This window comes from Mobula hypostoma, chromosome 24 (assembly GCF_963921235.1).
Source record: "Mobula hypostoma chromosome 24, sMobHyp1.1, whole genome shotgun sequence".
NCBI classification, from domain to species: Eukaryota; Metazoa; Chordata; class Chondrichthyes; order Myliobatiformes; family Myliobatidae; genus Mobula; species Mobula hypostoma.
In genome coordinates, this window is record NC_086120.1 from 35,251,725 (window position 1) to 35,268,973 (window position 17,249).

The window sequence follows — 17,249 nt, forward strand, 5'->3', positions numbered from 1 at the left end:
GATTGATCTCGTGCATCACACAAAAGTTAAATGGGGCAAGGACTGATTGTGATTTCGGCATTGTACAAGACCAAATGTAGAATAGGGGAGTAGAAGTGAGCAGGGGAGTTAGAGAACAAAATTTTTTGGAAGGCAGGGGTGATGTGTATACATTTAAAAATGTATCATTTTACCACGATGCTGATAATCCCTATCATTTACAAAAAGGTTATTTAATATTATGGTTTCTAATGTTTTAGCACTTCCTAAAAATATATTTATGCATGTTATGCTGTAAATAATTTGCATTTATATTAAATTATAGGAAGGATTGGTTATTTTAAAAATTTTGTGTGTGGATACAAAAGGACAGCAGAAAGAGATGACTAAGATTCTCTAACATCAAAATCTGGTTTAAGGTCCTGCATATTTTTTCTCTTTCAAGTACTATTTAAATAGGGGTCAAAGGATTATCTATTTTGATATTTACAAAGTAACTTTAAAATGCTGTCAACCCATTTTCATTAAAGAGGAACATAAAAGATGGTAGATTAATGATACCACCTTTACCAGACAGGAAAACATTTCCGAGAAACAAAATGTAGACTGAAAGTTAATACCTGAAAGAACATTAAAGTCAAAGGGAATTTCAAATAGCAACTGTTTTGGTAAAGAAAAAGATGCTGCGCAAGTTCATTTAGTCCCTGTGTTCAGTACCTGTCAACCTACCAGTTTGACAAATGATGTCTTGCAGAGATAGACCAAAAATACTATCAAATGACCTAATTTTAATTTGCCCTACTTACTTGAACTACAAGATTTTACAGCAATATTTCCAAACTACTACAAATAAAAACTTTATTATTAAAGTTGACTTAGTTTATAAATCATCCTTGAATTTAAAAATATTTAGATATGGATATGAACCAGCTTTAATTCAAAAATAACCATATTACATTAAGATCACAATATTTTTAGAAACTACCAACCTGAATATGATGCTTTGCAAATCAAAGGGATATTCAATGATCCCTGTTGTTGGTATTCGAACTCTAAGAACATCCTGTTGGGTTGGGAGATAGGCAGGATCAGATATACGATCCAAATCACTAAGGTAACTGCAAAGAGAGAGAAAAACACGTGTTTAAAAAAAAAATGAAAACACAAGGTTGCTCCAAAATGCTTCCCTCAGCAGCTACCTTTATCACTAATAAATATGGTGACAAATCTAACTTCCTTGCGACTACCCCATCGCTCAACTGTACAGCTAATATCCAGATTACATTTAGACCCCGCTGAATGCTGAGGATGCATTCCTTGGAGGTGGTATGCTTTATGTAAATCAGCTCTATGCAGGGTCATCATACATTACGTAAATGGACATGTGTGCCTGATATATTAAAAATGAAACCCTAGATGTACATTATTTTATGTATACACTAACTTGTGGAGTAACAAACACACTAATAGGCCTAACCTGTATAATCAGTGGAGCAGCAATACATCGCAGCAGGAGCAGAGGGCTCTTTGGCTTATTGCTTTGCTTCCAGTCAGGGTCATTATCGATGAACTGATCCATGATTTGTGTGATTTGGATGATGCTAGTGCTTAGGAAATTTGTGGTGAGGCTTCTTGTGATGTTTCCTCTTCTCCATCTGTGTCTTCATTGCTCAGGATGCATTTGCTCTGCCAATTCTCGATGTTCTTCGTTATTAAGGCTGACACCATTAGAATGCAGTAATTCTTCAACATCATCATTATTAACATCCTCTAATCCCGCTTCATTGACCAGTTCAACGATGTTTTGTATGACTGGTTCTGCCTGAAATCCTAGGATCTCAAAGCATGCTTCTGGCCATATCTTCTTCCATGCTCCGTTTATGCAGTTTGAAGTTACTTCTTCCCAGGCTGCTATTGTCCATGGCTATCAAGACGTTGTAGTTTTCCCAAAATTGCCTGATGGATTGTTTGGTTTTACCTTTTGTTTCCTCTACAAGTTGCTTGAACATGCAAATGTAGTTGGCTTTAAGATTCGATCATTATTCCTTGTTCCATTGGTTGGAGTAATGGTGTTGGGTGGAAACCACTTTTACAGGAACGCAGATACCAAATGCATCAAGATTCTCAGGGTGACCTCGGGCATTATCAAGTACCAACAAAGGTTCAAGGCCATGCTCCTCACAATACCGCTTCACTGCTAGACAAAAACGTGAAACAAACCAATTTTGGAGAACATCAATCTTCACCCAGGCTTTCTTGTTTGATTTCAAAATCACTGGTAGACTTGACTTTAAAATGCCTTTCATTGCTCGTGGTGTTTCAGAGTGATACTTTAGCATTGCCTCCTAGCAAGAGAGTTAACCAGCCCTTTGCAGCCTTGAACCCAGGTACACGTTTCTCTTATCGGGAGATGAAAGTACAAGGTGATTTTCTTTTTCATAATGGGCCCGATTCATCCACATTGAAGACAAGCTCGGGAGTAAAATCGTCCTTTTCGATTACAGCCTTCAGTGTCGCAAGAAAATCCTGGGCTGCCTTGTTGCCTGCACTAACCACTTCACCAGAGATACATATGCTATGGAGGTTACTTACTGCACTGTTTAAATCTACCAAACCAACTTTGCTGGCTGTGAATGCTACCGACATACCTTCTTCTTGAATATGATTGAAGATGCTTTTTGCCTTTTCCATTATTATCAACTGGCGTTGGGGCATGTTTCGTTGTCTTTGGTCATCCACCCACATATTTAGTCTATTTTCAATGTTTTCAAGCATAGCCTTCGTTGATGATAACTTTGAGATCATCATTGCAGAAGCTTTTAACTTGTCTGCATTTTTTAAAATAATTTTTCTGATCGTCGATGTAGCCAATTTCAAAGAGGTGCCAATATCAACCTGACACTCACCAGCTTCCAAATGCCACATCACTTGCAGTTTAACATCCACGCTAATGCTTTTCCCAGACATCTTAGATGTACTACACTCATTGCAAGTTACAGGCTGCTTTCCAGACAGTATGCGTGAAAAAATTGAATAAATTGCCGAAGGAGCAAGAACATTTACACACACAGGGAAGGCAGAGCGTGAACTAATACATGATTGGCTGTGAGTGGCTCAGAGTACATATAAAGTGCTCTCACTGGCTGACTGAATGTTTATTTAATGGCAGCCGCTCTTGAGAAGTTTGAAATGTTGTTTAGAATGAATTTTTGTCATTTTCAAAAATTTCAATGAAGAATTGAATAACGACATTGTAATGAATAAGCGTTATGCAGGGTAGCATTACGCAGGGTCTGAGTATACATTTAACTGACCCTCAGGACTGTTAACCTACATACATTGTTTAACAGCAACCATTTTACCAACTCTATCACAGCTGGTTGTTACCTTGAAGGTGTTATGTTAAATAAATTGAGAAGCTCAAAAGGACATTTTATCTAACTTTTTGTAATCTCAAAAACAATTTTCAGCAAATCTTCATCCTCCTCTGGCTGTCCGACAGAATTGAGGATGACTTGCTACCACTTCATTCATAAGTTGAAGATAACTGCACAAATTATTTTAATATGGAATAACTATTGCATAATAGCTGACACAAGATTTTTAAGAATGTGAGGACTTGGTTCAATGACTACACTCAGCCAAGCAGAATAATTTCAAACTATTGCTCTAAATTACTCTGAATGAGAAAGAAAATGATAGAAAAATAAATTCCACACTGACAATACTTCAGAGCAGATGGGTGAAAGGCGAGTTCCCTTAACAAACACCACTTTTACCAAGATAAAAAATCCAATTACATGATATATACAATATTAATGGTACAAAGAAGTATAATAATCTATTTCACACTAACCTTCCCTTCTAATGCAGGAATCCAAAGGCTACTTAAAAGCAGTAGCAATCACAACAACTACAAATTTTGAGCATTAGAGAAACTCAAATTAGCAGGAAATGGGCCCCGGTGAGTAGAACAGAACATAGGAAACCAGGAGCTGGATGAATGGGAATTGCAACAGATGTAGCTAAGTCACAAATAAAGACTTCCATTTCCAAACAAGAGAAAATCTGCAGATGCTGGAAACCCAAGCAACACACACAAAATGCTAGAGGAACACTGCAGGCCAGGCAGGAACTATGGAAAAGAGTAAACAGTCAACGTTTCGAACCAAGGCTCCTCCACCAGAACTGGAGAAAAAAAGATGGAAAGTCAGGAGGTGGGGGGAGGGGAGGAAGAAATACAAGGTAGAAGGTGATAGGTGAAAGAGGGATGGGAGGGGGAGGAGTGCAGTAAAGAGTTGAGAAGCTGATTGGTGTAAGAGCTAAAGGGCTGGAGAAGGTGGAATCTAATAGGGGAGAACTGAAGGTCATGGAAGAAAGGGAAGGTGGAGAAGCACCAGACAGAGGTGATGGGCAGGTAAGGATATAAGGTGAGAAGGGAAATGGTAATGGGGGATGGTGGTGGGGGGAGGAGATGCCCATTACTGGAAGTTCAAGAAATTGATGTTTTTGCCTTCAGGTTGGAGACTACCCAGAATACAAGGTGTTACTCCTCCAACCCGTGTCTGGCCTCATCATGGCACTAGAGGCAGCCATGGACTGACATGTCAGAATGGGAAGTAGAATAAAAATGGGTGGCCATTGGAAGATCTCGCTTTTACTGCCAGATGGAGCAAAGGTGCTCGGCGAAGTAGTCTCCCAATTTATGTCAGGATATACAGGAGTTTACACCGGGAACACCTCCAACAGACTCACAAGCCTCCTGTACATCGGTGAGACACGACACAGATTGGAAGACTGCTTCACCGAGCACCTACGCTCCATTCGGCGGAAAAGGCAGGATCTCCCAGTGGCCACCCATTCCCATTCTGTCATGTCAGTCCGTGGCCTCTTCTACTGCCGCAGTGAGGCCACACTCGGGTCAGAGGCACAACACCTTATATTCTGTCTGGGCAGCATCCAACCCGATGGCATGAACATTGACCTCTCGAACTTCCAGTAATGCCCCCCCTCACCTCATCTCCTTACTTGCCGGTCACCTCCATCTAGTGCTCCTTCCCCCTCCCTTTCTTCCATGCCTTCTGTCCTCTCCCATTAGATTCTCCCTTCTCCAGCCCTTTATGTCTTTCACCAATCGAATTCACAGCTCTTCATTTCATCCCGTTCCCTCTCCAGTTTCACTTACCATTTACTACCTTGTATTTCTTACTCCACCAAACCCCCCCCCCCCCAATCTTCTTACTCTGGCTTCCCAATCTATTTTCTCTAGTTCTGACGAAGGGTCTAGGCCCGAAACGTCTGTTTACTCTGGTACTACCTGGACTGCTGAGCTCCTTCAGTATTTTGTGTATGTTGCAAAGACTGCCATTTAGCTGGATAGCATAGATTATGAAAGTTGCATTGTATTATCACTGCCTCAATATTTCCCAAGATCAGAAGACCAAATTACTGACTAAACGGAGACATTTTAGGAGGGAGAATTCAAAGCATTTACTTTCACATGGAGCACAAAACACCTCTTGTAGCAACAGGAGTATTCAGAATTAATTTCACTGTTCTTTAAAGGCATTGAGTAAAAGCTATCACCAGATTAGACATACATAAATCAACAAATCAGATTTTAACCTGGTATCACAGGAACACTAAATTCTCCAATCATAATGTTGCAATAATTATTCACTCACCATCTTTTAAATGAATATTACTGCTATTGGAAGTAGTTATATTTTTATTACTATTTGAGATTGATTCCATCAAATCTGAAACCTTTTGAGCGACTTCTGAATTTAAATCACCGTGTAAGCAGAAGTTCAATATTCCAAGTGAACCAAAAGCAGCCCAACTTAACAGAAAGGAACCTGATTATGGATACTACTACTGTGTGATCATTGTTATTACTACCTGATGGATGGGAGATAGAAGCAGCTTATTTGTGATGATTACACAGGTGAATCATTGAAATACACATGCATAATTACTATTTAAATTCAGCTGGCATTAATGAAACTCCAACTGAAGCAAGTTCTTCAGAAGGTAGGAATTCGAGGGAAAATGGAATAAGGCAACTTCTAAACGTCAGCTTTAGATACAAGTTTGGGTACTTGCGTGCCTCAACATTCGTGAGAAGAACTAAAAATTTAGAATGTCACCAATTATTGTTAATGGTTACAGTCTTCATTCTTAAGTAAATTTTGAAGATAAAACTTAAATACTATAATTTGATTTTATTTGGAGTCTAAGAGAGTCTGGCAGCAATATCCAATTCCTGACAATTGAAAGTATGTTTTGAACTAATCTAAGTTTGTAAAACTCCACATCACGCTGGATTTCACTATTTGGCAAATTTATGATTCATAGCAAACATTAGTTTATTTTAAAATGACACAAAAACTAACCAACACATTTGCAAATATAAAGTTACATTATACATACACCTTGCTAAAAAGGTGCTTTTTTATAGGTTGAATTCAGAGGATCACATATCCTGGTTTTATCCAAGATGGTCCAAACAATTCACATACTTACTATTTAGCAGAGTCTGACAATTGATATTCTCGCCTTCGGTCATAGCACTCTTGTATTCCTGGATCATTCCACAGAGTCTTTATTGCACTTACATATGGACTACCAAATGATGCTACTTTCTCTACATCAACCTCTCGAATCAATTGTGCATTGACCTACAAATCAAATAAAAAACAGTTTTACAACTTGGTTTTTCACCAAGATTACATAGAATTGTCATTTTATTTCAAGAGACAGAAAACATTAATTACACTTCACCTGCACCCATATTAATTTCTATAAATAGGACAAGTTAAAACTTGCTCATTTGCAACTAATCAAACCAGATACTCACCATCTAAGCACACACCTCTCTCTTGGCCCCATGGCTAGACACTACAGTGGCCATTCCAACCTTCTGCAAATGTCACCAAAGTAAAACCCAACTCTGGTTCTGTATTTCCTTTAAACATTGATATTATTTCCAAGTACTACTCTTCAATACGATTTTGATTAAATTATTGCCCAAATATATGTGCCTTCATGACTGACTTCTGGATCATGAGTCTCAGTTACCTTCAGACTAACACACTGGATAGGGGTAATCTTTTACAATTCTGCTCAAAGCTAAAGGGTTTACCTACCACACTAATGATTAACGTAAACCCAAGTTACTCATTTGAGCCTTCATTCAATTAATTTCTGACTGAACTGTACCTCAATGCCATTTACTGAAAGTGTTAAACAGATTCAACTTGAATAAAGCTAAAACTCAGATTTTACTGTAGTTGACTGATCCTACTTTAAATTAGGTCAGTACATAATTCCAGAAAGTCAACCTTAAAAATATACAGTGGCATGCAAAAGTTTGGGCATCCCTGTGAATAGCTAAGTGAGTAAACGATGACCTGGTTTCCAAAAGGCATAAAGTTAAAGATGACACATTTCTTTAATATTTTAAGCAAGATTACTTTTTTATTTCCATCTTTTACAGTTTCAAAATAGCAAAACAGGAAAAGGGCCCAAAACAAAAGTTTGGGCACCTTGCATGGTCAGTACTTAGTAACATCCTCTTTGGCAAGTATCACAGCTTGTAAACACTTTTAGTAGCCAGCTAAGAGTCTTTCAAGTCTTTCAATGGGGGATTTTCGCCCATTCTTCCTTGCAAAAGGTTTCTAGCTCTGTGAGATTCTTGGGCCGTCTTGCATGCACTGCTCTTTAGATTAGATTACATTATGAGAACACTCAGTCCTCTTTTATTGTCATTTAGAAAAGCATACATGCACTAATGTTTCTTGAGGTCTATCCACAGATTTTCGATGATGTTTAGGTCGGGGGACTGTGAGGGCCATGGCAAAACCTTCAGCTTGCACCTCTTGAGGTAGTCCATTGTGAGGTGTGTTTAGGATCATTATCCTGTTGTAGAAGCCATCCTCTTCATCTTCAGCTTTTTTAGACAGTGTGATATTTGCTTCCAGAATTTGCTGGTATTTAATTGAATACATTCTTCCCTCTAACAGTGAAATGTTCCCCGTGCCACTGGATGCAACACAAGCCCAAAGCAGGATCGAACCGCCCCCGTGCTTAACAACTGGAGAGGTGCTCTTTTCATGAAATTCTGCACCTTTTTTTCCTCCAAACATACCTTTGCTCATTGCAGCCAAAGAGTTCTATTTTAACTTCATCAGTCCACAGACTTGTTTCCAAAATGCATCAGGCTTGTTTAGATGTTCCTTTGCAAACCTCTGACACTGAATTTTGTGGTGAGGATGCAGGAAAGGTTTTCTTCTGATGACTCTTCTATGAAGGTCATATTTATGCTGGTGTTGCTGCAGAGTAGAACAGTGCACCACCACTCCACAGTCTGTTAAGTCTTCCTGAAGATCTTCTGCAGTCAAAGGGGGGTTTTGATTTGCCTTTCGAGCAACCCTACAAACAGTTCCCTTGGAAAGTTTTCTTGGTCTTCCAGACCTCAACTTGACCACCACCATTCCTGTTAACTGCCATTTCTTAATTACATTACGAACTGAGGAAATGGCTACCTGAAAATGCTTTGCTATCTTCTTATAGCCTTCTCCTGCTTTGTGCGCATCATATATTTGTATTGTCAGAGTGCTAGGCAGCTGCTTAGAGGAGCCCATGGCTGCAGATTGTTGGGACAAGGTTTGAAGAGTCAGGGTATTATAAAGCTTTGAAATTTGCATCACCTGGCCTTTCCTAATGATGATTGTGGACAAACCATAGCCCTAACAAGCTAATTAAGGTCTGAGACCTTGGTAAAGGTTATGAGAGTTCAAATCTCTTGGGGTGCCCAAACTTTTGCATGGTGCTCCTTTCCTTTATTCCCCCCACTCTAAAATTGTACAAAACAAAAATAATACACTAATCTTGCTTAGAATGTTGAAAAGAATGTTTCATCGTTAATTTTATGACTTTTGGAGATCAGTTCATCTTCTACTCACTTAACTATTCACAGTAACAGAAATTTTGACCAGGGGTGCCCAAACTTCTGCATGCCACTGTATACTAATGTAATAAAATTAATCAAATTAACTGGGGTTAAATTCACTACTTCTATATCAGTCACAATTTCATCCTGAACTTCAAAACTGATTATTGTCACTAGTAATCAGTATAGTCAATACAGAAATGGTTATGTTTCTGTACTAGTAAGGCAAGAGCTTCTGATTGGTGCAAAATTTAAATTCTGCTTAAAAGATAACTGGGAATTTAAAAAATTGTCACAAAATTGCTTTTAAAATCCAGCTTGGTTACTGATTTTCTTGAGGTACATTAACTTGTTTATACATGACTCGACACCTACAAAGTAGTTGATGTTTCACTGCCCTCTGAGGAAGCCTAGTAAGTCTGCAGCCTTATGAGCGATGCCCACATTCAGGAATCACATAATAAAAATCATGAATGAATACTAGTCCCCCCCATTCCAAAATGAATGAAGACCAAAATTGATTTTGCAGGAAAGTATCAATACCTATCTGCATTTAACACCATTTTCCAAATCAAGACTCAACAAAAGAATATTTTACTTCAGAAATTAAAGCAAGATGACTACATTAATATAGATGTTCCATTTTAAACCTACTAGATAAAAACTCCTCTGAAAACCGTCAGTGTGAGTGAGCACTTTTTAAAGTAAACAACAGGAATTCTGCAGATGCTGGAAATTCAAGCAACACACATCAAAGTTGCTGGTGAACGCAGCAGGCCAGGCAGCATCTATAGGAAGAGGCGCAGTCGACGTTTCAGGCCGAGACCCTTCGTCAGGACTAACTGAAGGAAGAGTGAGTAAGGGATTTGAAAGCTGGAGGGGGAGGGGGAGATGCAAAATGATAGGAGAAGACAGGAGGGGGAGGGATAGAGCCGAGAGCTGGACAGGTGATAGGCAAAAGGGGATACGAGAGGATCATGGGACAGGAGGTCCGGGAAGAAAGACGGGGGGGGGGGGTGGCCCAGAGGATGGGCAAGAGGTATATTCAGAGGGACAGAGGGAGAAAAAGGAGAGTGAGAGAAAGAATGTGTGCATTAAAAAGAGTAACAGATGGGGTACGAGGGGGAGGTGGGGCCTAGCGGAAGTTAGAGAAGTCAATGTTCATGCCATCAGGTTGGAGGCTACCCATACGGAATATAAGGTGTTGTTCCTCCAACCTGAGTGTGGCTTCATCTTTACAGTAGAGGAGGCCGTGGATAGACATGTCAGAATGGGAATGGGATGTGGAATTAAAATGTATGGCCACTGGGAGATCCTGCTTTCTCTGGCGGACAGAGCGTAGATGTTCAGCAAAGCGGTCTCCCAGTCTGCGTCGGGTCTCACCAATATATAAAAGGCCACATCGGGAGCACCGGACGCAGTATATCACCCCAGTCGACTCACAGGTGAAGTGATGCCTCACCTGGAAGGACTGTTTGGGGCCCTGAATGGTGGTAAGGGAGGAAGTGTAAGGGCATGTGTAGCATGTGAGGCATCACTTCACCTGTGAGTCGACTGGGGTGATATACTGCGTCCGGTGCTCCCGATGTGGCCTTTTATATATTGGTGAGACCCGACGCAGACTGGGAGACCGCTTTGCTGAACATCTACGCTCTGTCCGCCAGAGAAAGCAGGATCTCCCAGTGGCCATACATTTTAATTCCACATCCCATTCCCATTCTGACATGTCTATCCACGGCCTCCTCTACTGTAAAGATGAAGCCACACTCAGGTTGGAGGAACAACACCTTATATTCCGTATGGGTAGCCTCCAACCTGATGGCATGAACATTGACTTCTCTAACTTCCGCTAGGCCCCACCTCCCCCTCGTACCCCATCTGTTACTCTTTTTTATGCACACATTCTTTCTCTCACTCTCCTTTTTCTCCCTCTGTCCCTCTGAATATACCTCTTGCCCATCCTCTGGGCCACCCCCCCCCGTCTTTCTTCCCGGACCTCCTGTCCCATGATCCTCTCGTATCCCCTTTTGCCTATCACCTGTCCAGCTCTCGGCTCTATCCCTCCCCCTCCTGTCTTCTCCTATCATTTTGCATCTCCCCCTCCAGCTTTCAAATCCCTTACTCACTCTTCCTTCAGTTAGTCCTGACGAAGGGTCTCGGCCTGAAACGTCGACTGCGCCTCTTCCTATAGATGCTGCCTGGCCTGCTGCGTTCACCAGCAACTTTGATGTGTGTTACTTTTTAAAGTAAATAAGCTTGACAAAAACAAAATACAAACAACTGGTGGCTTGCAACTTCAGTTGTATAACAAGCCATATAATAAATGCAACAAAAAAAAACACTAACCAATTTTGACCAAAAATAGTTCCACAGGATTCCTCAGTAGCTTGCTATTCTCACATGCCCCGGCACCAGGTGGTGCCACCAATCATTCCTTTCCACCACTTCCCTAACTACTGACAAGTATCATTTCCTTAACTGGCAAGAATGTTTTGACAGCACTCAAGAAGGAAAAAGCAGAGGCATGGGGTACTGGGAAGAGAAGAAAAATAAAATCCTGTAGACTGTCCATGATGTGGATGTTATTGACAGCAAAGTATTTACTGTCCCTCCCTAAATGCCCCTGAACTGAGGGTAGTTACCTTGGAGGGTAATTAAAAGGCAACTATTTTGCTGGGATCTACGCCAGAATAGCAAATTTCTTTCCCAAAACAACATGTGAATCAAACTGGTTTTGGTTTCAGTCATGATTTGTTTAGTTCTTCAAATTTAAACCTCCTGGCTGTTATGATAAGATTCAAACTCACACCCTTACTGATCAGTCAGGACTCTGGATGTTGCTCTGGTACGCTGTAGAGGTGCTAAAAGCAGGGAGTCAGAGCACTACAGCACATAAATAGGACCTTCAACCCATCCAGTCTGTGCTGAATGATTACTATGCCGAGTCCCATCAACCTGCACCCAGACGATAAACCTCCATACACCTCCCATTCATTATTTGAATAGGGGCTATCTGAATGGTTGAGTCTTATCTGCAAATTTGAATGGTATGTTCCTTATCTATGGGGTATAAAAGAGCTGACCATTGAGCTCCATCATCTTTTTGCTTCTTCTCTCCCTTCTGCTAAAAGCCTTTGCTTTTGTTACTGTTTTCAATTTTCTTTGTTCTATTAACTCTTAATAAAACAATTGTGGAGCAACAAGTTTTGCACTTTTTTCCTGAATTCTGAAAGAACATTGGATTAAAAACATAGAATCCAAAAGCTCTTAATTTCAAGTTCCCGGGTGTCAAATCCTCCAAGGATCTAACCTGGTCCCAACATATCAATGTAGTTATAAAGGCGGCAAGACAGTAACTATACTTCATTAGGAGTTTGAAGAGAAATACACTCAACAACTTCTATAGTTGTACCGTGGACAGCATTCTGACAGGCTGCATCACTATCTGGTATGGAGGGGCTACTGTACAGGACCGACGCTGCAGAAGGTTGTAAATCTAGTCAGCTTCATCTAGGGTACTAGCCTACAAAGTACCCAGAACATCTTCAGGAAGTGATGTCTCATTAAGGCAGTGTCCATTATTAAGGACCTCCAGCACCCAGGGCATGTCCTTTTCTCACTGTTACCATCAGGTAAGAGGTACAGAAGCCTGAAGATACACACTCAGCAATTCAGGAACAGCTTCTAACCCTTTGCCATCCGATTCCTAAATGGACATTGAACCTTTGGACACTACTTCAATTTTTTAAAAAAATATACAGTATTTCTGCTTTTGCACTTTTTAAAAAATCTATTCAATATACGTAATAGATTTACTTGTTTATTTATTATATTATTTTTATTTTATTACTATTTAATTTTTTCTCTCTGCTAGATTACGTATTGCATTGAACTGCTGCTGCTACGTTAACAAATATTACATCACATGCCAGTGATAATAAACTTGATTCTGATTCTGAATTTTGTATACTTATATCAAATCTCATTTTCCTATTCTTCAGGAAGAAAGTCCTAACCTATTCAATGGGTCCCCAAGATCCATCAATGCTCTTGTAAATTTTTTTTGCACTCTTTCAATCATTTTGATATCTTTGCTGTAGGTAGATGACTAGAACGGCACACAATACTCCAAATTTGGCCTTGCCAACATCTGATACATCTTCAACATAACATCCCAACTCCTGTACTCATTACTGTACTTTGATTTAAATTCAAAGTTCAAAGCAAGTTTATTGTCAAAGTACATACATGTCACCATAAACAACGCTGAGATTCATCTTCTTGCAGATATACTCAATAAATCCAATAACCATAACAGAATCAACAAAAGACCACACTATCTAGAACATGAGATGAAGAGTCCTTGAAAGCAAGTCCATAGGTTGTGGGAACATTTCAGTGATGGGACAAGTGAAGTTAACCCCTTTGCTTCAAGACACTGATGACTGAGAGGTAATAACAGTTCCTGAGCCTGATGGTGCAGGTCCTGAGGCTCCTGTACCTTCTTCCTGATGGCATCACTGAGAAGAAAGCATGACCAGGGTGGTGGGGGTCCCCGATGAGGAATGCTGTTTTCCTGCAACAATGCACTCTGTGTAGATGCGCTCTGTAGTGGAGAAGGCTTTACCTGTGATGGACTGGCCCTAATCCACTACTGTTTGTGGTATTTTCCATTCAAGGGCATTGATGTTTCCATACCAGGCTGGGATGCAGCCAATCAATATATTCTCCACCACAAATATATAGAAATTTGCTCTCAAGTTTCAGATCCACGTCATGCGAATCTTCACCAACTCTTAAGGAAACAGAAATGCTTCCTTCATAATTGTGCTTATGTGCTAGGCTTCGGACAGGTCCCCTGAAATGATAGCACCAAGGAATTTGAAGTTGCTGACCCTCTCCATCCTCAATGAGGGCTGGCTCATGGACCTCCAGTTTCCACTCCTGGTCAAAAATCAGTTCCTCTGTCTTGCTGACATTGAGTTCGAAGCTGCTGTGGCACCACTCAGCTACATATTCAATCTCCCTCCTATATGCCAATCTGTCACCATCTTTCATTCAGCATATGACAGTAGTGTCATCAGCAAACTTTAATATGGCATTGGAGCTGTACTTAGCCACACAGTCATAAAGGTAAAGCAAGTAGAGCAGGGGCCCAAGCACACAAACTTGAGCTGCACCTGTGCCGATGGAGATTGCGGAGTAGATGTTGTTGTCAATCCGAACTGACCAGGGTCTGTGAGAAAACTGCGGATCCAATTGCACAAGATATTAAAACCAAGGTCCTGAAGTTTATTGATTAATTTTTAGGGGGTGACAACATTGAATAGTGAACTGCAGTTAATAAAGAGCATCCTGATATATGTATTTTGCTGTCCAGATGTTCCTGGATTAGGTGAAGAAACAATGAAATGGCAACTGCTGTGGACCTGTTGCAGGGTAACCAAATTGAAGCAGATACAAGTTGTTCTTCAGGTAGAAGTTGATGTATTTCATCACTAACCTCTCAAAAAATTCATCACTGTGGATGCAAGTGCTATTAGACAATAGTCATTGTGGCAGGTTACCATGTTCTTTTAGGCACCAGTACAAGGTGAAGCTTGCTTAAAGAAGGTGGGTACTTCAGACTACAGAAGTGAGAAGTTAAAGATCTCAGTGAACACTCTAGCCAGCTGATCAGCATAGGGTTTAGTATTAATCAATCATAAGGAGGGGAAGGAAAGATATTTGATTGCATGAACAAATCTTAGAGCCATATAACAAATTAGTGAGGTAATTCAGAGCTTAGGGAGTTGGCAGTTGTAAGCATAGCTGCCAAAGGCAAGCAATTAAAATTAGTAATGCACAAAGGACTAAAATCAAAAAAGTGCAGATATCTCAGAGGCATTTAAGTCCAAGGGTAATCATAGAAATAGCAATGGATATGTCAATGGAGAAATCTGAGGATGAGGCATTAAAAAAAAAATCAAGAATTTTGTAGAATGTTGCTGGATGAATGTTTTAACAGTGGGAAAGAAATCTCATCCGGAAGACTAAGCTTTAACAGCTCCTAAGAGGCTTGAATAATGACCCAAAAGGCAAGGGAGACAGCATTTAAGGTTGAAATGTCAGTCCTTGCCGATCCCCAGGTAGCCACTGATCTCCAGTGTTCCCACTATCTGGGCTACTGCCTTACACACTAACTGTTAATGCTGTAAGAAAAAAAAACACAACATGGTAAATAGTTTTAAAACTGAAGATGCATTTTATTTCTTGCTGAGTAACATCACGAATTCAGACAAAATTTATTAGTATTTCCACAAATTCACCTTTAAATTGAAACAAGTATCAGCATTCCAAAATTTACAGTTGAACTATTTTCTAATAATCACATGCCACGCTTTCATCATTACTAAAACCCACCTGTTGTGAGACTTTAAAATGGTGAATTGCCACAGCAAATTAGGATAGGAATTTAAGAGTTACTGTGAGGACAGCCATGCAAAAAAAAGATGATCAACTACAAAGGGAAAAAAATTGAAATTCATTCATTGTTTACTTTGGAATTCTGTGCGTCCTTTTAACCATACCACTTGAATACAGCAATTTTTTGCTAGAGTTTGCCAGCACCTCTCAGCATATACCATCATGTTTGGAACTTCTGCACAAACATGCCAGTCCCAAACCTGCTGGCCTAGTTCATCCGATAATTTTCCTACTGCTCTACTGATGAACTTTACTTGGACTCCAGTAGTAAAGCAAGACTCACCAGAATTTCCTGTAATTTATAATGAGAAATTTACATGCAGAGCCCTCTATTGTAAGAATTGGCAATGATCCACAAATCCATTCACTTGAATGGGCATTTTTACAATTGTCAAGGAAACCAAGAACAAGTTTAGTACACTTTTAAATTGTGTCTGCAGCAATTTTTAAAATTAAGATTTTTATGCACATGACTTAATTTAATAATTGTTAAATGTTTTTTTTTTAAGTATTCATGACTTTTGTCACAGAGGACCATAGAATGTGAATGCTATCAACTAGTAAGTTTACTTTTACAGATGAAGATACAAGCAGCCCCCATGATACGATAGGCCTCGAGAACAATTAGTAGACCAACATTGTCATAAATTGAAAATGAATAAAAAGAATGTGTAGGAGAGGATCAGAGATATACCCGCAACAAAAAAAAGTGAAGAGGTGCAGAAAGAATGGCTGCCAGCTGGCTTCATTGATTAAACATAGAAAATAGGTGCAGGAGTAGGCCATTCGGCCCTTCGAGCCTGCACCGCCATTTATTATGATCATGGCTGATCATCCAACTCAGAACCCAGCCTTCCCTCCATACCCCCTGACCCCTGTAGCCACAAGGGCCATATCTAACTTCCTCTTAAACACAGCCAATGAACCGGCCTCAACAGTTTGCTGTGGCAGAGAATTCCACAGATTCACCACTCTCTGTGTGAAGAAGTTTTTCCTAATCTCGGTCCTAAAAGGCTTCCCCTCTATCATTCAGTAAGCAAGTCTACGCAGTATTCTCAGCTCAACCCATCCCGATTGTTGTTTATCAGGAGAGGGATGGGATGGAAAGGCACAAGGAATGTCATGCTCCTACCTGGCATAAGATGTCCGAAATCTCTGCAGCAGCCACGAAACCTATTTCAATACATCCTGCCAGTTTCCAAAATACACATTTAGATATATAGTTGCAGAAAAAGTTTGTGAACCTTTTGCAATTACCCGATTTTCTGCATTAATTACTCATAAAATGTAGTCTGATCTTCATCTAAGTCACAATAATGGGCAAACACAATCTGCCTGAATGAATAACACACAAACAATTGTACTTTCCACGTCTTTATCGAGCACATTGCTTAACCATTCACAGTCGAGGCTGGAAAAAGTATGTGTGCATTTGTATTTAATAATTGGTAGAACCTTCTTTAGCAGCAATAATCTCTCCTGTAGCTGCTGATCAGACTTGCACAATAGTGAGGAATTTCAGACCATTCCTCCAAAACTTCTTCAGTTCATCAATATTTCTGGGATACCTTGCATGAACAGCTCTCTTCTGGTCACGCCACAGCATCTCAATTAGGTTAAGGTCTGGACTCTGACATGGCAAATCCAAAACACAAATTTTCACCTTGATTTACTCTTATGTTTCGAATCATTGCCTTGTTGCATTAATCCAACTTCTATTAAGCTTCAGTTGGTGGGTCACTACCCTGTCATCCCCCTGTAAAATGTCTTGATACAATTTTGAATTCATTCTTCCCTCAACGACTGCAAACTGTCCAGGCGATGAGGCAGCAAAGCAGACCCAAACCATGAT

General features: G+C 40.0%; 1 protein-coding gene across 1 annotated transcript in view; it reads right to left on the reverse strand.

Annotated features, from left to right (window-relative positions):
* LOC134337361 (guanine nucleotide-binding protein G(q) subunit alpha-like) overlaps positions 1-17,249 on the reverse strand; it is a 132,177-nt gene that overhangs the window by 19,294 nt on the left and 95,634 nt on the right. Inside the window, exons 3-4 of the mRNA XM_063032299.1 lie at positions 6,505-6,659; positions 969-1,097 (exon numbers count right to left, since the gene is read on the reverse strand). Of these exons, the coding sequence (XP_062888369.1) occupies positions 969-1,097; positions 6,505-6,659 (284 nt within the window). The remainder of the gene's footprint in view (positions 1-968; positions 1,098-6,504; positions 6,660-17,249) is intronic.